This window comes from Tetranychus urticae, chromosome 1 (genome assembly GCF_039701765.1).
Source record: "Tetranychus urticae isolate SD_2017Ah chromosome 1, NJAU_TeUrti_SD_1.0, whole genome shotgun sequence".
NCBI lineage: Eukaryota > Metazoa > Arthropoda > Arachnida > Trombidiformes > Tetranychidae > Tetranychus > Tetranychus urticae.
The window spans coordinates 2,370,198-2,398,035 of NC_142958.1; the positions used below are offsets into that span (position 1 = coordinate 2,370,198).

A 27,838-nucleotide genomic window follows, 5' to 3' on the forward strand; every position below is an offset into this window, starting at 1 on the left:
CAACCCTAAGCCAGCAACAAGAAACATCAACACTCGCACAACAATGCAATTTACGTTTTCGTTTTTTCTCTCTTCTTTAATTTCTCATACTAATTATATTCAATATAATTGTAATTATTGCTTATTTTAATTTAGTGCCTTTGTATATCCAGTGAAGAAATAACGTTACACAAGTTAAATTTTGGAATCATCTTTCATCGCAATTGTTTGCTTCTTCACAATCAAAATATCTTCTTTTGTTGTCTTCATTTTTCTGTGATCACCATAGTGCTATAAAAGGATATACGCTCTCATTTTCCTTCTTCTGGTTTAAATAACCAAAATTGCAATTAGTCGATAACTAACTCACATATTAACCAACTGATAACCCAAAAATTCAATCTCAAATTCATTATCATTCCATATTTTACTGTGTGCACTTCTAAAATTATCAACAACAAAAGTCTTTCTCTTTTTTTTCCTTCTGCACTTCAATGTGTGTATTGTTATTGTGTATTTCAATTGTGTGATTTCATCCAATATATATTATAAAAATGTGTGTGTGTGTTTCCAATTATCATTAGTAAATTAGCATAATCAATGGACAATTGATTTCTTAAAAAAACCACTTCAATTGGATAAAAATCTATCCATATATTTTTTGGAATAAAAGTTTAAAGTAAATCAGTCAAACTGTTCGGTCTTCTCAATCGTATTATTGGGACTGAGGATGGAACCACCGGTCCACCTGGATCCTCAGGACCTGGAGGATCAACTGGATCCTCTTCAGGTCCCTTCGCTGGCTCCTTTAATCGACCCGGATCTGGATTTGGTGGAGGACCAAATGTTACCGGAGGAGGAAGCGGTCCAACTCTTGGGACTGGAGGATCCACCGGCCTTGGATTGCCAAATTTTAGCCTCTCATCTCTTACAAATCCTAGACCAACTCCAAGTCCCGGAGGACCTTCAAGGCCAGGTATTGGAGGATTTGGTGGAACCTCTGGAAGTGGCATCGGAGGTGGACCAGGTTTACCCAGTCTAGGAATTTTCGGTGGACCCAAAACACCGGGTAGTTCAGTTTCTGGTGTAAGCAGCCTTTTTGATCCTCTTCGACCTTCACCTTCACCCTCATCAACTTCACTCGGTCCATCGCCACATCATCATCATCCACCTTCATCAATAGCTGCTCCACCAGCGGTACCCGATGTTGACATGAGTGGGTTAACAGAAGAAGAGAAAGCAATGATTCAGTCTGTGATGATGAAAGCTCAAGAATTTGAAAGTAACTATCAATATAATTATTTGCCATTCAAACCCAAATTTACTCGCTATCTTTTCCTCTGTCACCATCAACTAATCATCAATTCAAATAATTTCCGTTCTCATTTCTTATTCCTTTATTTATTTTACCATTTCTTTCCTTTTCTTGGTACATTTCAACTCAGCCCTTTCCATCTTAAATCTAACCCCTTTACATTCAGAATGCATAATAGTTTTTAAACCAAGAATCAAACATTACTCTTAGCATGAAGTAGATAAAATTACAATAACGGTAATAATATGAATATAAAATCAATGTATTATGGTAAACAAACAAAATTTGAATGTGAATTTCCGTTGCATATGATTATTATTCATTTTCCGACAATTTCTTTACCTTTTTGGGTGAAAAAAATGCATTAAATATCTTTCATTTTTGCATTACATTCGCAATCGAAATAATAAGCAGAAATTATTTTAATAAGTAAATTTTACTTTTAAAATTATAATCAATACGTAAAATAAATTTGCGCCATAACATTTATTTTAACTTCATACGCATTTGTTATAATTTTGATATTTTTTAGACACTCCATTAAAAACTACTCGATATCAAATTTGATTTGTATGCTGAATAATTAATTAAATAAATTTATTTCTATTTTAATTCAGAAGGAGCTCCATCAACAATGCCAAGTCCAAAGCCTTCTCAGACTTCAACTAGTCAACAAGGATCTCATAGACCAACTCAATCTCAGCCACAACAGCAACCACAACGTATTCAGGGAGGAATTGAAAGTGGATATCAACAGAAAGGAGGAGTAAATCAAATGACCTCAGGTCAAAGAGTTCCAGGCATAAATCAATCGATTTCACAGCCACAACCTCAGCAACAGCAGCAACCACAACATTCATCAGATCCAAATTTTGAGTTGAATCATTTTCAACAACAACAAAAACAGCCTCAGCATAGACACCAAGTCCCACAACAACCAAGCCAATCCCAGTCAATTAATCAACAAATTAGACCGATAACAAGTTCATCTCAATCTCAAAATCAACAGCAACAGCAACATCAACAATCCCATCATCAAATGCACCAACAACAACCTTATCAAAGCCAACAAAATTTACCGAGTCAGCAAAATAATTCTGTAAATCATCAACAACAGCAAGGCTTGCAATACCAAAATGGACCTGACTTGGATCAAATGAAATCAAACCAACAACAACAAGATTATTTTCAACAGCAACAGCAATATCCACAACAACAGCAACAACAACAGTCTCAACCTCAGCCTCCACTTTCAAATGAAAACCTCCCGAATCAACAACAGCCATCTGATAATTCAATGATAAGCTCACAGCAAACACAACAGGGATTGATACAAAATCAACTGCCATTAATGCGAAATCAAGCCAATCAAGATCAAAATATAAATTACCAGCAACAACAACAGCAACTAGGCCGGCAACAACCTCAAATACCTCAAGGGCAGCAACAGCAATCATTTACAGGCATGAATCAACCTCACCTCCAACAACATCATCAACCTCAACAATTACAACAGAACCCTCCAAATCAAGGAAACCAACAACAGTTAATGCAACAATCCCAATTGACCCAAGAAAATGGATTCTCATTTAATAACCAAAATTTGCAGGTAATTAATACAATAATCTTAATAAATCCCAAGTCAATTAAACCATTAGACCGTTGATGATCAAGTAAATTACAAATGTTTAGAAGCGAGTTTCAAATTGATTTTAAGCCTCATTGGAGTCAAAGTTGATATCTTTTGATACAATTTGCAAAAAGCTATGAAAAAATTAAACTTGATTTGAATTTTAATGTTGACAATTTGAGGTTTCGTTACCACTTAATATGGTTAAAAAAGGAGTCAAGTTAAACTGCTCAATTGACTGGTCTGATTAAATTAGATATTTTTTCTCGTAGACTTTACCAATTTAATAATGCTTTGTGCTCAATTCCAAGTCAAGTGTTAATGAGATGAAAAGGTAGTAAGGCTGCTAACATTACTAACATTATCATCATCATTATCATCATTGGGATCATCATCTTTATTATTGTTATTATGATGGAAACCTTGAGATTCCTTTGGAGTAAATTGAAGTATTAAAAACCTTGAATGCCTTTGATTATGGTAAAAGTAAGGTGTAATAATGATGGAGACAAAATTGTTTGATATAATTCATTATTTGCCGAGTATTAATATTAAACAAAATTAATATTGATCATAATAATATTAGTAGTTTCTGAAAATCTGGTATTTTTTGGGTTTCAATTGATGCTCTTTTCAATTGATCCAAGAAAAGGAGCAAAAATTTACTCCACAAAATTGAAATACTTATGTTAATATACAAGTTATATTACATTTGCAAATGAAAACATTGTCTAGAAAAGTATTTGTTGACTCAATTTATGTTAATACTTGACTCTATTTATAAATTAAAATTGATCATTCAATCGCCATTTTAATCATGTTCAACATTATGATAATTTTGTTTCATTTGTTTCAGGATTTCTCACAACCCAAGATGAATCAAACCCAATCTCAACAACCAAATCATTCAATTGGTGACAATAATCGTTTCAACAATAATAACCTTTTCAATAATAATAACATCAATAACCAACAAGTCTTGAACTCAGAGGGTTCAATCATGTTTGATAATATGCCTAATGAAAGATTAGATGAGCAAATTACTGATCCTTATGGTTCATCTTTAAAAGCTGATGAGCTTCATTCAAACCATACATTGATTCAGGTAAGAAACCTTTTAATTAATGATTAACCAGAAAAAAATTAAACACGAACCATTAATATTGTCTACTGTTAATGGCACAAATTAATAATGTCAATCAAGATGATTATCTTTGATGTGTTAAGTTAATCAGTGGGCATAAAATTGGCTTATTTTTAGCTCTTCTTACATTTTATTCAATCAGTCAATTAACTGGTTCTTTAAATGACAGAGTTTTTTATATGAAATTTAATTTAAAAGTTGATCAAATTGTAACCTTTTAATTATTTTCAATCCTTCATTTGTCTCTCCATTTACCAGGGAAATAATTATCAAACCAATCTTAGCTCAATGGATGGGAATAACATTTACCAAGATTCAGGATCAAATTGTTTCAGAAATGATCCAAATAATAATGATACTAATAACACAACCAACAGTAACAATATAAATAATAATCTAAATCAATTTAACCAACGACTAAATGATCAATTTGGTAATCAACAGCAATTCAACTCTGGTTTCCCAAAACAGCAACAACAGGTAAGATGAACATTTTGACTGAACTGAACAAACCTTTAATCTGTCTTTTCTTAATTTAATCAGCAGTCAACTCATCAACATATTTTACCAAATACACAATTACAGGGACAACAATCAATGCAACATAAACAACAACAGAGTGCACCAAATAGCAACCAACAGGCATTTCCCCGTGAACCAGATCAGTTTTCCCATTCACAAAGCCAGTTACCTCAAATGTCACAGAAAGGGCCACTTCAACCATTGGGTTCATTACAATTAACAAGAGAACCACAACTGGAAACTCAACCTCAACAACAATTACAACAATTAACTCATCAACAAGGCCCAGGAATGGCACCTAAACCCTTTCTAGATCCAGCTTCCCTTTTTAACCAGGAAAATGTGGAACCCAATTTACAGTCAACTTCTGGTTCACAAAATCCAATAATACAAGCTTCTTCATCAACAACAATCACTCCAACTGGAACCTCATTCAGACAATTACCAAACCAGGTTGATATAATGGCACAAAATCAACTCAAAACTACAAACCTTCAATACCAACAACAGCAACAACACCAACATCCCCAGCAACAGCAACAACCAATTCACCAACAGTTAACTAACCAACAGCAACAATTTAACCAACCTCAACTTTACCAACCAACCAACTCTTACCAATCCAATCAATTTGATTCCAATTCTTTCATGAGACCAAATGAAAACCAAATGAAAAGGTAAGTTAAACAGATGCAGTTAAATGGTTAACAATAGATTCTAAAAGTTACAATCAAAAGATTTCCATTATTAATTTTAAATCTCATGAAGCTAAAGCAAACTCAATAAGTTACCACAAAATCTGAAAATTGGCAACATTCACCTTTATAAGAATGAATAAGCTTGAGCCATCTTGAAAGATAAGCAAATCTTAACAACTGAAAAGGAATCAAAATTTTATCTTTCAAGCAAATTCAATTCAAAATCAGGTTAATCGCATTAAATTGGCGAAAAGGTTTCAAATTTTAAAGTTTAACTTTTCATGGGAATTGCATGTTAAAATGAGGATAAATCTTTTGAGTGAATGCACACAAAATTTCAATTTTTCCTTCCAAACATTATTAACGAATTACTGTTTTCTTGTTTCTGATTAAATTAGAGATTTTCGTGAATATCAAGGTTCAGATGGTAATCAAGTAAATCAACAACAAATGGCATCAATGGGCATCAAGAGTTTAACCGGACCAACAGGATCAACATATCAAACCGAACAGTCAATTGAAGCAAATTTTAGTGATGTTAACCGTTTTAACCAACCTTTTCAGTCAACCAATAATCCATCGATAAGCAATGTTAATCGCAGTCTAGTTGGACCTAAATCACAAGGTAAACCAAGTGATACTAATTCACCAACATTAACTGGATTAATACCTCGAACAGTACCTTTACAAAGTGTTAGAGATCAATTATCTTCATCATCTGTATCAACTGGTTCAACATCCAGTTTAGTGTCTTCATCATCACCAGCAACATCAATTGTCTCAAATCAACATCATCTTCAACAGCAACACCATCAAAATCAACAACAACAACAACACTCTCAACATCAAACCCAATCCCAGCAACATGTTAATCATCCTAATCAATCTATTAATTGTATACCAGTTTCAAGTTCAACAAATCTTTCAACATCAAACTCATCAAGCAACAAACCTAAAAGCTCAATGAACCTCCTAACCCAAGGCAATTCATTAGCTTATGGATCTAACATTAACTCAATGGGTTCACTTGAGTTAACTAATCATCATTTGATTAATAGAGGCAATAGTATCAATAGTAATGATAGTAATAATAATAATGATAGTCATAGTAACATAAATAGCTCTGTTAATAATGATAATAATAGTTACTCTCAACAGCAAATTCATGCTCAACAAATGAAACGAATGGAGATCGGTGACTGTTGGTCTCCTGTTTCAGAATTGTCACCCATTCAAGATGTTTCACCCTCCATTGAACAAGCTGAACAGCGAAGTATGCAACAACATCAACAATCATTGGCATCAGTTAACAATACAAATTTAGTTAAATTAAACGACGAAGTAAGTAAATCAAGACTAACCTTTCAAATAACAATCACAAATGTCAACTTGAAAATTTACTTCCAAGACAATTCAACCCAAAGTCTTGTTTTAATTCAATAACACTAATGTGATAAGGCAAAATGGGAACCCAATTTTTCTGGTAAAACCCAATTCTGGTAGCATCAGATGATTAAAGGCCTGAAATGAGTTCTCAAATAATCTAAAAAATAGTTTATCACAATTATCTTGAGGTCAAGTTTGCAGTTAAAAGACATTGATTTTTCAAGATTGAAAGTTGCCATTATTTGTGTAGCATTTTGTGGTTTCAAAATTTCAACTCAAAGATTTTCTTCATTCTTTGTTTCATTTCATCTTTTTTTTCATCCTCAAGTCATCTTCATCTTCTTGTTACTTGCTCTAATGAAAGGCACATAAAGAGGAGTCTTTCAGTTAACTGGATCAATGTTTCAACCTTTGTCAGTTTGTCAGCTTGCTTTATCTGTATCAATCCAATTCTGGACTGGTTAGATGTTCAAATATGGCAAATGAAAATAGAATAAAAATTGCATGTTTGACTGATTTTTTATCCTGCTTTTCAGCAACTCATGATAACTGGGAAGGAGGAGAAATATGAGGACAAAGAAGATGAAAAAGATCAGTTGGAAGGAAAGAAACTAAGAAAACTAAATTAATCAATATTTTAAGTCAACTGTTATTCAGGTTATCAAGTCAAATGTTGCCATTTTTCCCTGTCAATAAAACCAGGCAAAATGATGAACATTATTAGACTATTTATAAAATTAAAGTTGATTTGGAAAAAGTTAATCACTCAATTTATAAGTTAATCATTAAAATTTGTAAATGTCTTTGTTTGTTCAATCATTATTTACTTTGAAATGCTTACATTTGCTTATTGCTTTTGCTGCAATTTTATTTCTCGTTACAAATTCAATAATCAATATTCATTGTTACAATTACCATAACAACATTGATTGTTGATTATTGACAGAAATCAAATGGAATCTTTAATGAGAGTTTTATCCATTTTCAATTACGGCTCTTCATCTCGGATGAAATATTTCAATCCATCAAAACTATTAATCTGGCAATTTTAGCTAATCTTTACTGGCTTAGTTGATTCTTGGAAGAGGATTTTCAGTAATGAAAAGATTGAGATTCTTAAAGATTGAACACTTTTTTGATTGAAAGGCTTTAACTAATTGTCCTTTGATTTTTAATTTAGTATGGAAATGGTTTACATCGAGTTACATCTGGAACCATTTCGGGAATGTTGGCTGATTTCAATAAACAAATGGAAGCTTTGAGCACTGTTTCACCAACAGATGATAGATCAAAAGTACAACAGCAACATTCAAATCGACGAAGTTCACTTTCAAGACTACAATTGGGTTCATCTTCATCAGCAAATGGATCCATTGAAAGTCGCAGTAGATCGGGTTCATTATCAGTTATTGGTCATGAACCATTATCTTATTCAACATTGGCTTCAACAGCCGCAACCACAACTACTTCATCTCGCCCATCAACATCAGCTTCAGAAACGGCAAATTTGATTAAATCACTACAAACATCATTATTATCCTCATCTTCATCAACAGCACCTTCATCAACTACTACAACAGTAACTAGTGCAATTTCAAGTACAACTTCAAGTGCAACATCATCAACTAGTACCAATAAATTGCCATCTAAATCTAACCTTTCAACTGATATTGGTTCAAATGTTTTAACCTCTAAACCTGATGCAACAACATTAAATGAAAGCTCAATTCTGGTTACACCAGGAAACCTTCAGCTTTTAGCTCAATCTTTGCCTCCAGCTCAATTAGCAATACCTAGAACGGTTACTCATCAAGTTGAACTTGCTGTTAGTCCAGTTGTTGAACAAACCTTACAACAGCAACAAATGTTAATACAACAACAGCAACAATTAATTATGTTACAAAAAGAGCTTTTCGTAAGTATATCAACAATTTAATCTGAACACATTCAAATTAACCTTTCCAACACACATTGAAATGAAACAATTTGGGTTAACATTGAACAATAAAAAGATTTGTACCAACTGTTGTTACACCAATTGTTATCATCTCTGTTAATCTTGGAGATTTTCTTGGTTTGCTATTAAGTTGAATTAATAGTTAAGCTGATCACTTTAAAAAAACATCCTTTATAAGGATATTTAGCTTAATAAGGTGACTATTGTTACTTCAGCTGGGATCAACTAATTAACTTTACAATGAAAGCTTTCTCAATACAGCAACCTACAGAATTGTATTTTTTTTACCTGAAAACTTCCTTCCTATTTTCATCAAGTATCGACAATGTTACCTATTGAGTCTTGTTAATTTATTTAGGCTTGACAATTACATTTACCCTTTTAATGATCATCCAAAATTCATCTTAATTACATTAATAATTTCGATGCCAATGATTAAAATTGCCATTCACTTCTAAATGACAGATTCTTGTTCAGACTCTATTCCTGATAAATTGTTTATTGGCAAGATTTTGTTCCCTATCTTTAAGGATTGGTCAAATTTTTTGAACTAAACTACTCTTGATGGTCATTTTTCAGATTCACAAATCTTAACAATTTAATCTTCCAAAGAGTTTGGAATTGGATTGAATTGTTTCTCATTCTGGTTGACTAGTTTCAACAATAAAAGTGAAACAAGTTTAACTGATAATGTAATATTGATTGGGTTATAATATTTTAGGTACTTCAAGAATTACTATTGTATTTACATTGTAACCAGATTATATAATTTGATTCTGTCAACAAAATATTAGTTGATACATTTACACTTCTTTTGAAGGTTTTCATCCAATATGGTAGTCTATATGATATCATGTATATAATATCATTATCATTATTGTTTTTCATCGCCTTTTTACTTGGTTAAGAAAAAAAATCCATTCCTTTATTTGGTTTCTTTAGCTTCTTTCAGTTGAGATTCATCTTTCCGCTTAAGGCACTTTTATACAATTTTTGCCATGTTATCCCATTTTCATGTTTGCAGCAAATATATAAATCTTAACAGCCAACAATCAATCAATAATAACAATAAGCCAGGGTAACATTAGCTGAATAATGTCTGCTCGTTTGTATTCCTTAAGCCCAAAAAATGATACCAGCCTAATGATGAAATGAATATAGAGTAATAAAGAGAAAAATGAACATTAAAATCTTTAAATTTTGATAATATTGACAGATTCAGTGAAGCCAACTTGACGATTAATCATTTTATAGCAATCCAATATGATTATCGTTCAATTATTTTCACCTCATTTTATATCAGTTTCTACTTACTCCAACATTGTTTATGATTAAATCCAACGTAACCCGAGAAACCTGGTAGTCTAGTAACACTTTTTATTCACCAATTAGATTCCTTTTTTTATCATCAGTTGAACCATTTTGCTTTTATCTTTCATCAAGTTTTGAATTTTCCCGTCGGTTGGTTCTGCAGAAAAGTTGTACAACAAATTGTTAACTGTTAGTATTATAACACTTGAAACAGCATGCATTTTCCTTCCATGGTTCAAAGCCTTTTCTTTTACAGTTAACTTGCCTGAGCAAACAATATTTTGCGCTCAATATCCATAGAGTCTGTTTCGTGTACAACATTTTGTCGTTAACTCTTCCAGTAAAAAAATGAGATTGTCACAAACAAATAAATAAATTAAGACACTTATCAAGTTATATAAAAAAACAATTCCATCCAAACAATTCAAGGTTTAACAAAAGCACAGACAGCCTTGAGGCTCTATCTAACCATCCAAAAGGTGACAAAATGAACAGCTTAACAAAGTGGCGGGCTTCTTCTTCTTCTGCTTTACATGTTGCTATTGATTATCATGAATGTTGATCATATTTCGATGATGTTGTTGACGATGAGATTCTTGTTGATAATAAATTTGATCCAGAGTTAACATTTCGAACAAACCGTTTATTTTATGTCAACAAAAGTAAAGGTGTTGCTTGTGTTACATAAAGAGTAAATATTAAGAAGACATCTTGAATCAACTTGACAATGTCTTCAGGTCACGTCAATGTAAATTTTTGCCTCTTCAAATGTAGAGAGTCAAGTCATCAACTAAACCAACGATAAAATGAAAATATTTTTCATAAAAAACACATTATTTAACATATAATTACTTGAAATAATCAACAGTAAACAAAAGAAATTAAAACTGTCCAGTTTTTGCTTAATAATCAACTTAACCAACCCCATCTATCAACGTCTTAAATAGATTTAATGTAATGACATCTTTCGTATAAAAAACCAACCAAACATTTGAACATTTTTATTGTTCAACTGAATTTAATTTATTGAATTAATCTTGAAATCATTTCCATCTTACAATTTAATAATCTTCAAGTCAATAATCAAGTAAATATTGCTTTCGTAAACCTGAAATAAATACATTTCAATGACAGATCAAGCATTCAAATCATGTTGACTTTTAATTTCAAAGTAAATGTATTACATTTGAACAGTCAAGTGATAATCATTTGATAATCATTTCTATTAATATTACATGAGCAAATACAGGGAAAGATTCAATGGTGTTCAATTGAAATTATAATTACAAGGGAAATCATCTCTTGTTGTAAATGTTTTCACAAAACAAAAATCATCAATATGCAAAATTTTCATTATTATGTTGCCTTATCGGAAAATAGCTCATCAGTCTCATTAGGATAACTTTTGGGTAAAATTAACATCATTTCTGTTTATTGTTACATTAATAGATCTTATTTTAATGTTAATTCAAGATTCAGTCAACAGTTTAATGCAAAAAGCAAACCTTTAACCCATTATAAAGAGCTATAGCAAACAACTGGTTACAAAAGGATTCAATGAGAATCAATTGTAACTCTTTTCCCTTTTCATTTATATTGACTTACCAACCATTAAGATCCTTTCAATTGAAAATTTGTATTTAATTGAAACGGCAAGTCAACAAATAAACAATTCAAGTTGAAATTATGTTAAACTGTTTAATTTGAACAATTTGGAAACCTTTGAAATTAATCATTTCATAGCCTTAAAAGATGAAGTTAATGAAAAAACAAAACCAGATTTTTTTTTGAAAAACATGAGATTGAGTCTGTAATTATTGTAGTTGACAATTGAAAAAGGGTTAAACTTGATTTGAATATTCAGCTTTTGATAAATGAAAGTTTGCTTACCAAGTGATTAATCAACATTCCTTCAGCTGGAATGTTGATGGAAACATTGTAAATTATGAAAATGCATTATTCGGTTCAACATTTTGGTGTGTTTTCGTTAAATATTTATCCCAAATTATTACCATAATCATGTCAAATTGGAAACTACAGATGAAAATATGTTGATGGGAACAAACCTGAAAACAAATTGTACATGATTACAATGTAACAATCAGTCTATAATTGTGATTGTAACCTTATAAACCATGTAAAAGGTGTGCTTTCATGGGACAAACAACCAGAAATGAAATGAAAAACAAAGCAAAATTGAAACTCTAAAAAGCTTTCCAACCTTCAACCAGAATTTTTGTGAAAAGTGGAAAAAAATGGCTTCAAAAAATCAATGTTCAATCGAAGAGGAAAATGTTTGCTTGAATATATTCTTGTAATCAAATGAAAAGGATAAATTTAAGCATTTAATTTGAATTGTTATTGAATCAATTGTATAAGTGTAATTGATATTCACTTGAGTATTTACTCTATTATTAATATACAATTGAAATGAATTAAAGAGGCAACCATTTGATATTGAAAAGATTGAAGGATTGCTTTAAGCTGCAATAAAAAAGATTGAGTGTGATGCTGATGATTCAACTCTTTGCCCATTGTAATTATTAATCAATTTGATTTGTATAAATATTTAATAATTGCTGTCAATTTAAGCTCAATTGCTTGTTAACCTAAACAATGAAACAAAAATAATGGAGAAAAGTCAATAGAGAAAAGCTGAAGGAATCAAAAGACAGTTTCACCTACGCATGCTGGTGCAAGTGAAGCTATCAAGTCATGATGAGGCCGATGATTATGATGAGTATGATAATGAAGATGATATGGATGACTGGGATGATTTGGATGAAAATATTCACTGGTTGGGTTTGCAGGAGTTTCCGATTGCTTTTCCAATAGCAACAAAACTGCTGCTCAATGTGAAAACCTAAACATTTTTATCAAAAATTTGGACTTTTTTTACTGCGCGGAAACGATTGTCTTCATTTTCATCATCATTGTCTTCATCATCATCGTCATCATTATCATCTCTCTCTGTGTTTATGTTTATAGCTATACTTTTGTTGAACCTCAACTCCTTCTCGTCCTATTAATATTATCATAAATTAGCATCATCTATCTGTTGGCCTTTTGTTGTTTCAATCACGTTCAACATTAAACAAACCGTTACTCCGGCATTCAGATTAAACTTGCATTTAAATAAAGTCCATTTAAGTGATTAAATGTTGTGAGTCTAATAAGTGAATGGACAATAGTTAAATTGTCAAATTTTGTATTCATAATTAGTGCATTAGGTGTAGTTAAAGGCTGTTTGATTTGTACATTTTATTTTTCTCTGTAAACCAATTTGCCTCCAGTTTTACTTTCATGTGCAGTTATTGAACCATCCAGAGTTAATTAAATTTTAATTTTTCCCTTAATCATAACTAATTTATTGATTATTTACACATTAATGGTTTACTTTTGAAAAAAAATGTTAATACTACATCTGCTAATGGATTTTAATGTTATATTTAGTTGTAAATATTGATGTAAATTGTATTGTTGCTCAGCTGTTAAACTTTTTTTTGCCAAGGGTTATTAGAAAGATTTATTAGCTAGTTAATGTCTAATATTAATAGAGTGACACTGAGAAAAAATGTCATCAAAAATTAACAGTTTAACCGTAAATGGTTTTATAAATTTAATTTTGTTTAAGCCCATTAACTTGGTCAAATGGTAATTGTATTATGAGACTTAATGTACTGACAATTGTTGGATACTGAGATCGATAAATTACATTGCGAATGCATGATTAATTGAATTCCTTGCTGAGGGACTTTTTTGAATCAAGCGACTGGTTATTTGGAATGGACTTCAAACGGTCAAAAATATTCCATCATCGATTGATCAAGTCTAAAAATAAATTTTCCAATTTTCACTGTTTAAAGATGTCATATCAAAATTGACAAATCAATGGTTAGCTAATTTTCCTGCAATTGATTTGTTGAATTGATTAGTTTAACCATAAAGTAGCCAATATTGAATAAGCAGGTTCAAGTATGGGTAATGACATTAACGACTTTGTTATTAATGATCGATAAATTCATTGACACACCAAAGATGCTTGAATAATGAGCAAATAGTAATGACCAGTAAGTAATCTTTGACAATGATAAAAATGGAAGCAAAGTTAATAAAGCTGACCAGCAGAGTAATTCATATAGAGTTACATCAATATTAATACAGACATGTGGTACCAAATCTTATCATCCATTGACTTCATTATCCTCTTCATTTGAATCCTACTTTATCCGTTCATTTTCAATGTGAGGTTGAATTATCTATCTGTAGGAATAGAGATAAAATGATTATTAGAGGTTGAATATGCTAATCAATAATGTATTTATTATATCTTAAAATTACAGCAACAACAACAAGAACAATGTCAAAAACAAGAGCAATTACAAAAAGAACAAGAGAAGAAAAAAGCCAAACAACAATCAACGGTAAGTCAAAATTACAATTAATTAAATTGTAACCAAACAAATCTATTCACATCTCATTGATAAAGTATAAAAATGATCAAACCCAAGACAGTATAAACCTTATTTACACCTCCCAATGGCAAAATTTACTTACATTATTTGTATTGATCAACTCTTCCATTGGTCCAATGAGCAATCTAGGCCAAACCAGAAATGACACTAGATCAGTAGTCATGATTAATTGTAGACGATTTTTAAGACACATTAATTAAATTAGTAAATATTATAAAAAATATTTGAGCTGCATTGTCAAGTAACTAATGAAAACTGTGTTGCCTTAAGACTGTTGAGAGCAAGAAAAGCGGGAAGACAAAAAAAGCGCCAAGATTAAGTTGGAAAAATCTGTAAAGATATTAGTTGAATTATGGTAATCTTACAATAATACATAAATGATAGAAAGAATATATTAAACATAGATTGTTTTTCTCATTTTTTTCAGTTAGAAGAATCGATTATGTAAAAAAAAGTATTAATAAAAATCTTTACCTGTCTAGATTTAAACAGTCAATGATGATGATGATAGACAAGATGCTTTTTCCTTTCAGTTTTGTTCATTTCCAGTTAGCATTTTTTCACCCATATATTTGTGCTCATACCATCTTTTTGCTTCATAACCATCCATCAATTCATCATCATCATTTTGCTCAGAGTTGACTAGTTTAGTAAAGGTGTCCAACTTAGCAGCTCAGTTTTTTTTGCTCCTACTTCTTCTTCCACCTCTCAATCATCCAAGTTGAAGCTTGAAATGATATAAGATTGTAGCAAAAATATTTACGTGTGTTTATGTCTGTATAAAGTTTCCCTTTATCCTAGACTTGCCATGTAATATTATCGATCTTGATGATGATGGTTTGATGATGCCTGTAGTAGTTATCCTTTTATTAATGGTCCAACCAAATAAATTGACACCGATATCGTTCATGTTATTTGTGAGAACATCAAATTGATATTATCTCATTTGTATCTGCACAGGAGAAGAATTAAAATGACAATTAATCAATCTGTTAAACCAAAATAGTAGAGCTATAAATTCAGGAAATTGTTAAAAATGTTGAAAATGTAAAATCAATTTTTGTCTGGTCAAGAAAAAACAATGAAGGTTATCCAGTCAAGTGGATCCATTCAATGAATTTGTTGAATTAATATTAATACTTATTTTCTAGAAATTTTGAATTGCCTTTGTCAGATTTGATTGGGAGACAGAAGTTCTTGACAAAATAATAGATTTGTAGTACAATTGACTCCTGACTTGTTTTGAATCCATTTGATTGACCAAATTTACAATTGAATTGGATCCAATGGTAATAATAGATGGTTTAACCTGTATTTACTTTGGTCTTGTTTTTATTTTAGACAATTCAATCTCAATCATCACAAGGTCAAGCCCAATCACAGCAACAACAACAGCAACAACAGCAAATTTCATCAAGCTCTTCTGGACAACAAACAAATCAAATGACCTCTTCATCACACTCTGGACATCATACCTCTGATCATCATGTAACAGCAACCTCTTCAGCAACATCAACAACTGCATCATCGACAGCATCTTCATCAGTTGTCACATCAGCCCATCGTCATTCCCAATTTTCTGGACCCTCATCATCAGCTCCAGCAACTCCTAATCGTAAAGATCGACGGAGATTACCTCAACCAACAATAGAGGAAATCCAAGGAGCAGTTCAAGCCATTTCAAATCAATCTACTTCATCTTCAATTTACTCGCACGGCTCAAGGTAAGTTAAAGCCAAACAACAAGCAACTGATGTTTTGCGCCAATTCATGATTCTCCAAAGACAGGCAAAGAGTATAAAAGTGGAACAAGATTTCTCAAGATCAATACCAAAACCAATTTATAAAGCTTTGCAAAGCCTTGATCATCTGTTTCTATCTTCCATTTCCTTCCTTCATCAGCTTCTACTTTTCATTTCAGTGAACCAAAAAATGCTTTTCTTTTCTTTTTCTTCCTTGTCATCTTTGGAATCATGTATCAGGTTAACACGATATTCCCTTCCCTTTCGTTTTGTATACTAGAGTATCAATTTTGAGTGAGTGGCAAAAGTGAAACTGAAAGAAGAAGAAAAAAAAATAAGTGATAATAGAAGTGATATTTATGCCCGACAAGATATAAATGCATATTAACAAATTAGCTGATGTTAGCTAAAATCTTTACCTTCTTTTTCAAACATAAAAAAAAGTGAAGATTAAAGAAGAGGAGATTGAAGGAGAGAAAGGATAAGATGATCAGAATAAAGATGAAGCTGAATATTAGGCATGAGCATGAGAACTCAGTGGTAGCATAATGTTGAGAGTTGAAAGGGAAAGAGAGGAGGCAAAAGAAAGAGGTAAATGAAAGAGATGCTGAGAAGCGAAACTTTGCTTGACATACAGAATTCATCTTATCATTATCATCATCCTCCAAGATCGTAATAGTCTTTCAGTTGCTTATTTCTTGAACTCCCTTTCGTTTCCCATTAGTGAAGAGCTTTTTTTCCTTCTCAATGAATTCAAAAACAATTCCATGATCATGTTGATAGTAATGATCTAAAGAGAGAAGAAAGAAGAGAGAAAGAGCGACTAAATGAGAAAGAGTGAAGGTGGAAGGATGAATGGATGAAAGGAAAATTTACCTTTTCTGTTATTTTTTTACGAAAGTAACATTTTGCCTTTAACTTGATCCCTTTCAGTTTTCAGTTTAACTTTAGTGTCCAATAAACTCCATCACAACTTGAAAATGGTCACCAAAGTAATGTTAACCTATTGTCTTTGTAATATTAATTGGCCTCCTTGATGTGTTTTAATAGGGTTAAATCTTTTTATGCATGTCACCATTAATCGAATTAATCCAATTTTAGTGTCTTTTTGATGAACAAATTTTCCAATCATGTTTAGTAATTATTTTCTGTTCCATTAGACCTGTATTCCTATTCATCAGCCATCTTTTATTCGGTGTGATTACGCTCAACTTTATATTACAACTATAAATATTGAAAGTTAACATTCCAATATTGATAAATTGTAATCAATTATACATCTTTAGCCTTGTCTTAAAGTCTTTCTTTGACGTGTTCATTAACCACTTGTGACCATATTTTTAACCACAATTTAAAAAGTGATAAACATTTGAAAGTATTTAATATTGTATCGGTGTTTTTTTTCTTTGTTGCCTTCAAATCTTTGCGGTTACCTCCAATTATAGTCTAACAGCCAATAAAACGTCAACCGGTGCTTCTCAACATTTTGGTGCTCGACCCATTTCACCGTTGATTCCGAGAAAAAATCAAATAATCGGAGTTCCAATTATACCTCCCATGAGTCGATCTCGACCGACTCAGGCATCAACAGTATTAACCATGGCCACACCGACAGTTGTATCTTCATCAATAGCGACGACCTCATCTCTTCTTGATCCAAGGCATGGTCTTGCAGCTTCCTCCCTTGGAATGATTCGTGGTATTTCACCTTTAAGTGTAAGTTTAACAGATTTGTATTTAATCAGATTATCACTCAATCATTTTAAATTTAATCATCTTCTTTTTTTTAAATTGAAACATTAGATGTTAGATGAAACTCAAAGTGAAGCTGGTGGCTTGAAAAATAAACGACGATTACCATTGGTTCCTTTAGATGAAGAGCCAGTCACTGCGGCAGCAGTTAGTCGTAAATTAATTAAAGAAAGATTGATGGGAAAAGCATCTGGAGGAGCTGGAAATTTATCCTGCAAATCAGTTCAGTTATTAAGGTCAGCATCTTCTTTGGATCACACTCCAAATACTGGGATGGGATTGGGACCGTTTAATAAAGATGGTCCAGGTTTTAGTGGTCTACCATTGCGATCCCGTCCACATTCAGGTCCAATATCTCCCTTTTCATCTTTAAGTGACATTGCCAATCTAATTAATTCATCTGCCAGCGGTTTAGCTGGCCTTGATTTACATCGTCCACAAACACCGATCAATACACTCCGTTCATCAATGACAGGAGGAGCTGGTCCGAATGGACCATCCGAATTTCAAACCTCATTGGCCAATTATTTGGGTATAAATGTTTCTGGTGGAGCAAATATGCCATCCGGACCTGCCTCAGTTTTTGGTTTATCCCATAAATCACCTTTTGTAACTTCATCACTGCCACCTTCTTCACCAATGACCTCCCCGCTCGGAGGAGGCTTGGGTTTAGGGTCTGGAGGAGGATATATCAAGTCTCTTAAATCACAGCTTAAAGATGAACTCAAAAGCGTTGTAGATGAAAGATTACGTCTTCTCGAGGGTCGTGAACCAAGAGAAAAGCAAGATTTATATCGCCGCTCAGAAACTGATCTACAAGCCTTGTATGACCTGGGTTCAATTGAAATGGATGCCCTTCATTCACGTAGAGGATTATTAAACCGTCGACGTCCCCTTGGTGGACTTAGACGAGGCGATACTTTGGATCCAAGAGCATTAGGAACTTATTCATCTTTGTTACAAGAACCGAATATGATGGGTAACAGATTTTCAGCTCCTGGATTAGCCCCTGAATTGTTCAAATCATATGAATATGAATTTCTCGATCCAGGAGCAAGTGCTTATCCCGGTTTATTACCGACATCCTCGTTAGCTACAGGTCGTTCACCTTTTGGAGGACCTTCTTCAAATTTTAGACGACCTGTTTCCTCCTTGGGAGTCTTAGGATCAGGACTCAATTCAACTGATATGGCTTATGGGTTAAGAGATAGGTTAACGAACGGTGAACTTGATCCTGGACTTAGAGAATCGTTTATTCCAAATTTCATGGACACTGGTGGTGTAGAAGGAGCAAGACTACTAGGAATGGGCGCAGGTCACAATAGATTTCGTCGTAGATCAGAAGGATCTATTGATGAATCACTACTCCATTATGATCCCTACAATTCAATGAATATTTCAGGAGTTCGTGGTTATGATGATTTGCGAACAAATGTAAACGCAGCAGGAGCCACAGCTGGTGGTCATACTGGTTACAGAGCTCGTCCACTTTTAGGTTCAATCGGTCCAGCACACTCTTGGCATCCATCACCGTATGGATCAGAAGATGAAGATGATAAGATGACTCGTGAAGAGAAAGCAAGCAGAGTTAAAGCTGAAATTGCTCGGCGAAGAGCTCAATTGATGGAGACTGGTCGAGCAGTAGCTGATGATTTGGGAGGTGGAGGTAAATTACACGTAGGACCATCAGGTCATCATCCTAGTTACTATTCAAGGGATCAAACACAGCAGTATAATTCAAGTGCCTATCGTCGACAAATTGGAGCCAGAGGAAATGGTCTCATGGCTGGGGAAGATTACAGTCCGTCAGGTTATATGGATGATTATTATACATCTGGAAATCGATGTATGCATGGATCACCAACTCATGTAAGAAGATCACGGATGACACGAGATGGACTTTATTCCCGATCATTGGACACTGGTTACGAAGATTACACAGGATCGCCTTTACACCACCACCCTGATCAACAGCAGCATCAGCAAGCCTATGATGAATATGGTTATTACAACAGAGGTAAGTTAAATTTTCATTCAATCAATACAAAGAAAATAAGACACACGAGGATGTAAAGTAGACAATTGTAATAAAATCAAGTCAATAATAATCAATCAAATATCTTTCAAGTATAAAAAATTTTCTAAACAATTTAAATGCATTCCTCAACACTTGAAGTTACAAATTGAGCTATCATTGTAATCGAAACCATATACTAATTTGTTGATTGATTGTTTTTAAAGCAAATTCAAGTTTCTCTCGGCAATCTTGTTCTTCAACATTTTCAATTATTTATGGAAGAATAAGGAATGCTCAGAACAAATGAATAGCTATATTGTCACTTTAGTATGATATTAAGTAGAGATAATACTTGCTTGGTTTCTTGATTTATCGTTTCATGTTGATGATAAATCTTGCTGGTTAAAAGGGTAGCGATGTTTCAAACCTATGCAGTTCACTTTGACTCTTGATTGATTATTGGTTGACTGGATTGACTGATGCTTTCCAATTCATTCCCAAAATAAAGTACAAAACCGTCCAGCAACATCAACGATCACAATTACTCCCAACAATTACTTTAACCTTCAAATGCTCACCAATTTAATTCACCAATCTTTCATCTCACCAAAGCACCAAAATTTAACAATTCACACTAAATAAAAGATACTAAATCATATTTAAGGTAGTCATGACTATTGTTGATAATCAACTAAACATATCAATATCTACTTTATTCAAGACGTTACTTCTTAAAGTTTTGACTACCTGTTTTTGCTCGATAACATCAGTCATCCTTCTGTACAATTGCCTCTGTAATTGCCATCAATCTTTAAAGTGTCATCACCATCAAGATTTAAGTTAATTGATTGGGGTCAATTGACTGATCAATAACAAAAAGGAGAATTTCGTTGATGAGACTCATTAAAATGAGTAAGGCACTCAGATGTGAGAATAAGATAATGAGCAATTCAAGTTGGATGGCTGAACAGTTAAGCACATTTGGAAATGCACTCATCTAACAGTTTGACTCTAACACTATTTTTGTTTCAACAATGCAACTTTCAACCAATCATATTCTTTGTCCTTCCTTTTGCCATACGATTCCTTTGTTGTTAACCTTTATCCAGAGAGGAAGAAATTCATCACCAAATTAATTTCAATCTCCATCTTAATCAAATTGATCAATCAATGATGAACTTTGCCATTTGATCAGCATTGATTATGTCCATTGACAATAGAGGCAATCACTTAATGTAAGACATTTGATAGTTTCAATTTCATCATTCATGGCAACTGAAAAGAAGACAAAAAAAGTTACATTAGATGAGAAATGAAAATAGATTAATAGACAAGAGTACATGGAATATTCATCTTATTAAATCAAAATTGGAATAATTGTGTTAAAATTTGATTAATATTTATATTGAGGGTCATTTGTTTCCCTCTTATGGCAACTCATCAATAACTGAGTACAAACCAAAATACCCAATAATGGGTACATAGGAAATGTAATTGATGAGAGTAAGTTCATTTTTCATTGAAAATGGGAGCAAAGGATAGGAAAAAAAGCTGAACATTCAGAGGGTTAGTATTATAAATTTATATTCTCGTTCAATATCATCAGGTTGGTTAAGGTAAACTTCAGTGTTCCACTCGGATTATAATGACAAGTTGATTAATAAGTCCCAAGTAGCAATCAAAAGTGAAGCAATTACTGAGTGACATTATAAAGAGCTTTTTTCAACTGTACCTTTAACAAGTATCCAAAACTCAAGAAAAATTAATTCAATTTGCATCTTCCGTTTTTTTTCACATCTCACCAACAAGCAAAATCTAATAAGCTAATCTAATCAATTCAGCAGCAGGTTATAAAAAGTGAATGTAAACCTTTTCCTCAACAATAAGCAAGCTTATTATTCCATATCAACGACTTTTAATTCTTCAACCATCAACTGTCAAAGGTCTTTCAATTAATTGAAAGTCAACACTGACCTTAATGGTTTCAGGCAGGGAAATTAATTTTTTATATTCTTGCAGAGTAAACAAAGTTAAATTAGACAGGTTAAACAGCCTGATTAATTGAACACATAATATTAGATGATTTCCTCTTTAGTCTTTCCATGTAATATTATCGATTTCACCCAATCGCCAATCCTTACATTACCTTTTTCTAGTATACTATTTAACTCTAAGCCAAACACTGTACACTTAATTTGCACCATTCAACATGCACCTAGATTAACATGTACTCTACTAATTGAAACAAATGCATAATCTTCTTCTCAAATCATTCAATAGAATTAGATTTACTGAATCTATAAGAAAACAAAGTTACCTTGATTGAGAAAAAGAAGTGTGTATATGCATGATACGAATTTGGCTGTGGCTTTCACCAATAAATTCAACACATCTTTTGCTCCTTTTGATTGTTGCCTGCTTGAGTTGAACACGATATTTTTACCTGCACCATTGTGATTAAATATTTATAGTTTCTTTTTAATTTCATTTGAATATATTATTCTTTTCTTTGTACTTTTTTTGTTCTCTTCTTTTCCATCCTTTCTTATGTTTTTCCTTCGCCCCTTTCATCTTCACAGGCCTCTATCAGAGTCGATCAAAAAAGGTTAACAGATTGTTACGTTGATGATGGGATAACCTGGAAAGAGTAGCGAAAGCAAATTAAAATTTGAAAAGTGTATTGCTATTAAGCGTGGAAATACGCACCTTTAAAAATTTTCAGAAATAATAAAAGATATCTTTCAATCAATTGAAAGTATACTGAACCAGATTTGCTTTAAACAATGTTTGATTGCATTTTTGTTCAAGATAACACGAACTTCATTATTACAGCAATAACAAATATAAGAAAATGTTCATTATGTTTCCATGTTAGTGGATAAAAATACTTTTGCTTTCCAGAAGAATCAATCAAGTAACATTATTTAGGTAACACACATTTTTAAAACGTTATTCTAATGGGATTCAATTTCATCGGAAGACAATGAAGTATTTATTTCACTATTGCTGTGAAAAATGAATTGAATTATGACTTTAAAGCATTCGCTGAGGAATGACTTGATCATTTCAAACCGATCAAATTGCAACTGGACGTGACTTCTGACTTTACTCCATTCCTTTGTATCTGTCAAATTGTAAGCCAAAAAAATGTTCGATGGCACCATTCTTTGATTGCTTTTGATGTTAATAGTTGCGGACAGTGTACACAGGACAGTTTGGGATTGAATTATACGTATGAAAGAAAACAAACATTAGAAACATGATAACGCCAAAAATTGAAATAAACACCTTGATTTACCTTCTTTATCCAATGGAATATTTCTTTCTTCTCATCCAAAAACCAGGGAACGGAATTAATCGACCAGTGACAACTGATTATCAGCCAAATTATAACGGACCAAATTATGTTGCAAATCACAATCTGCCGTCCCAAGTAAGCAAGACGTACGCATTCATTACAAAGTAGATAATAAATTGCTTGTTTGTTTGACCCATCTATTTCAATTCCTTAAATTCATGTAACTCCAAAGTTCACAATATTCGGAAAAATATTTGATCCATTTTTGTATGAAAAAAACACAACCAAACGATATCGTCATAAGACATGATCTGGAATAAGCTTTGTTAGTGAAAATAAACTCAAGTGAACAGCATGCTAATTGTTTGTTCCCATTGATTTGATAAATTATCTTGTTGAGCAAATAAACAAAAATCTTAATTAATACTTAAACAACAACAAAACACGTTAATTATAATTTTGTAATGAAAAATGGATTGCAGAGTTGAGAAGATCATATTTCATTTGTTTTTAATTGTCTAACCGTTTTATTGTTTCTTTGTTCCATTGCCATTGGTAACCGATAATGCAACTCTTTCAGTATCTTCTTTCCCCCTTCTCAAATTAACCGTTTTTTGTCTTTTGTGTTGCCTGGTCTTGTTTGTTTATGTTTATCTTAAATTTTTCAACATTATTAATTAAATAATGTCATTTTTGTTGTTCTTCTCTTCATCTCTATTTGGCTATTTTGATTCGTTCACGAAATTTTTCCTGTGCAGGGCCAATCATTACCGGCAAATAAAAGACCAAAATATCCTTTCCCAGTCAAGAGAATCTTATTGATCCGAGATCCTAAAGAAAGAGCTCATGGAGGTAAGTTAAATGTTTTCAATTCCAGTTAAATGATGACAACCAATTGTACCTATTGATTAACAATTCAACAAACTGTATCACTTGGAGAATTATTTGCTTGATTGTTTTGCTTAAGTTTATGTTCATTGGTCAGTTTGTGATGAATATCTGTTCAAATGTTGAGCTCGAAAGTGCAATAAGATTTGAAAGATTTGTTGTTAGTCGATTGGTCTTTCCTTTGGTTGTTGTCAATAATTTATTTATTGTCTAATTTAACAAATGATCAATTTCAACTGATAATTTAATCAGGATCTTCGTCGAAACCAGGTAATTGTTATGGACTACGTCTAATTGGTGGTCAAGAAATACCTGGGACGGATCAAGTTGGAACTTTTGTTGAGAAAACAATTACTGGTGGAGCTGTTGATTCACTTGGAGAAATTCGTGAAGGTAATAAACCTTAATTACTTACATATCGGAATCTATTTTCAACATATTCCAACTCAAGATTCCAGTTTTCGTATAAACTAAAATCTAGGTCAATTGTTCTTGATTTATTAGCAAAGGATTGAATACATATCATAAACAAAGTTTTTCAGGCTTAAATTTTACACATTTATCACGTAGAGACCATTACTACCTCTATTACTATCTCATCATAGCTTATCATCTTCCTTTCATGATTTATTATCAAAAATTCATTTGTAACTTGAATAGTAATTCTAGCAAATTAACGAAATGGCAAGAATAATTTTTAATAACAAGTCTTGAAAAGTTTGCAAATTGGAGCAAAGAGTTGTGTTGCTCTTGTGCTTGAAAGAAATCCAACTTTATAGCAAATTATTAATGAATGATTTATAATTTGAATATGTATTTACAAAATTGCAGCGACCAAATTATTTACGATTACCTAAAATTTTAAATTTATGCATTCGTTTCTTTCATTATTAGGTGATCAAGTATTAGAATGGAATGGATTGCCATTGACCGGATTATCAAATGAAGAAGTCCAAAGGCTGGTTTCTGCATCCAATAATGCTGAAGAAGTTGAACTTGTTATACGAAGAGATTTTAATTTGTTTGATGTTCGATATGATTATAACTCCTACAGTCAAACAGCTCCAACAGATGGTGATTATTATGTAAATAATCGAGGTCAAATGTCGCAAGGAATTGCAGCCGGAACAGCGGAAGGTGATCAATATTATCAATCACCATAGTCTATGAAACCTGGAAATGAGTTAAAATCATGATGTATCAAGCATAAATGTCTTGTTCTGAATAAGTAATCATCAAGTCAAACCATAGTGAGATCATTTTTGGGCATGATAAAGACGAACCCTGACTTATACCCATTTAAGTGACGGAATAGAGACTTTTGAAATTGCAGTTTAATTGCTCATTCAGTTAATTTCAACTTTCTGGATCTTATTATTTTAATTATCGATAAACTGCAATCTACTCTATTTTCACCATTATTATTGGTATCATTGTTTACCCTTTTAATATTGGTATTGTCATCATTGGCATTGGATGGAATGATTCCACTTGATTTCTGTGATATTTTGGTCTTATAAGATTCTGGTTCATAACACAGGCATAATATTTTTCTAAAAGCTCTTCGAAAATCTCTTGACCAACATGCATAAATAAATGGATTCATCCCACTATTCAGCCAACCTAACCATGTAACTAAAGGATAAACCAAATCTGGGTTGATTAAACAAACATCACCACAGAAACCTTTAACAAGATTAGTGATGAAAAAGGGTAACCAGCAAAGTATAAAGACTCCCATGACAATTCCAAGTGTTTTGGCTGCTTTCTTTTCCTTTGCTAGTTTAGCAAGTTTACGACTTAATGAAAAAGTCTTGACATTACGATGAGGACCAGCCGACACTTTAACATTGAGAGAACTATCATCTGTCATTTCAGAAGAATCATCGAAAGATACTTCTTGACGAGATTTAAGATGACCATTACGATAATGTGACTGATGACTCTCGTTTTGACAAACACAATTAACAAGAACACTATTTGAATCACTATATCTATTTCCACCACCACCACCGCGATGTATCCTCAATACAACAGCATTATTCTCATTTCCATCTAACGCTGCAATTGATTTTGTGCCACTTTTAACCGATTTTGTTTGGTTTATTGCTGCACGATAGATCCTAAAGTAAACGACCAACATTATAATTAATGGACCATAGAATGAGATTATACTCGAGAATAAAAGATATCCAATATCTTCGGTAAAATCACATCTCAAAGGCCTTGGTGGTGCTGAAACGGCTCTCCACCAGATAATCGCTGGAAATGATATTATAGCTGAACAAGTCCAAACCAATGCAATCAATATTTTGGCCTTTCGTGTAGTCATTCGAGCTGGATAACTAATTGGATCAGTTATGGCCCAATATCGATCTAGTGATATTACACACAAATTGAGGATTGATGCTGTACTGGCAAGCACATCAAATGAATGCCAAAGATCACACCAATCTTGACCAAATATCCACCATTTATTCATTACTTCATGGACAACCGAAGAAGGCATAACAATTGCTCCGACAAGACAATCAGCTACTGCCAGTGAGGCCACAAATAAATTGGTAACTGTGTGTAAATAACGTTCACGTCTAATGGCAACCATAATTAATGTATTACCAAATATAATAAGTAGACAAATGATTCCTAAAAAAAGTGCTAAAAAGGGATGATGGATTCGCAAATCAGGTTCAATTGTCAATCCAAAAGAATCAAATGTTTCATCAGAATCGTTTAACGATAAATTCAAATTGTCTTCCAAATCAACCCAGTTTTTAAAGTCAATAGGGCCAATTGATCGACTACGATCATTTTGATGTTGCTGTTGAGCACTTAAATTAATGTTCGGCTCAATAGATGTATCCAAAGTTGATGTTGAAACTTTCAAAGTCATCGGTTGAATTAACGGTTTGGACATAACCACTTGATCATGAATAGAGATGATCGGATTTTAAGAAAATATTGAAATCTAATTTTTTGTTGATAACAATTAAATGAATAAACCGGAGTTGAAGTTGAATTGAAATATCCGTCAAATAATTCAGAATCATCACTTTTCACTCTAATTGTCACCGATTAACGCAAACAAATATGAGCGATCCAAACATTAATGATGATAAATAACGAAATTAAAACATGCAATATTTACAAAATATTAATCAATATGTAAACTTGAGCACAATAATATTGGTTTATGAAAACAAGTACAATTTCAAGTCAACAAATCATGATTGAAGCTAAATTGCCATTGTGCTAAGGCAAATCGATAGCTAAAAGTTGATTAACGAAAAATAAAAGAGCAATAATTAAGGAGCAAATGCATACTCTATTACATACACACACTTTTTAACCCTGAAATGATTAAAGAAACCTCTATGATGATCAAGAAAATTAATTCATCCCCATTTAATTATTATTGACATTGGAAGGATAAAAATTTAAGTTTACACAGGAAAAACTTGGAATCCTTTGTTTTGTCTTCTTGTTTCTTCTGCTTTTGTAAACATCTTTTACCACAATTTACTTGATTGTTGATTAATCTACCCATCAATTACTTTCTTTCATTAAATGTAACTAAAGCCTTATTCAATTCACTTCTGTATCATAAATATGAACTTGTCAATCAAATTTATTTCATTGATTATTGGCTTGATTGTTGACTCCGTAAAGGCCAAAACACAACACAAGGTCCATAGACTTTCAAGATCATTAGATTCACTCAACA

General features: G+C 32.4%; 2 protein-coding genes and 1 long non-coding RNA gene across 3 annotated transcripts; 1 reads left to right on the plus strand and 2 right to left on the minus strand.

The window, feature by feature from the left end:
- The first annotated feature begins 533 nt into the window (after positions 1–533).
- LOC107362535 (uncharacterized) lies at positions 534–27,722 on the plus strand. Its single transcript, XM_089266207.1, has 16 exons — positions 534–537; positions 668–1,261; positions 1,912–2,903; positions 3,781–4,029; positions 4,327–4,548; positions 4,615–5,267; positions 5,687–6,629; positions 7,855–8,589; positions 14,286–14,366; positions 15,759–16,141; positions 17,605–17,875; positions 17,963–19,928; positions 23,273–23,361; positions 23,985–24,078; positions 24,367–24,507; positions 25,009–27,722. Exons 1-16 carry the CDS (start codon positions 534–536, stop codon positions 25,275–25,277), a joined length of 7,686 nt encoding a protein of 2,561 aa, XP_089122333.1. The 3' UTR covers positions 25,278–27,722.
- On the minus strand, positions 9,317–10,847 carry LOC107362603 (uncharacterized). The gene is made up of 3 exons (XR_016197716.1): positions 10,208–10,847; positions 9,946–10,099; positions 9,317–9,771 (listed from the first exon to the last, which is right to left on the minus strand). It is a non-coding gene; the product is annotated as an uncharacterized LOC107362603 (long non-coding RNA).
- On the minus strand, positions 25,390–27,031 carry LOC107362574 (dopamine receptor 2-like). The gene has a single exon (XM_025162000.2). It carries the CDS (start codon positions 27,029–27,031, stop codon positions 25,457–25,459), a length of 1,575 nt encoding a protein of 524 aa, XP_025017768.2. The 3' UTR covers positions 25,390–25,456.
- Positions 27,723–27,838: the final 116 nt, after the last annotated feature.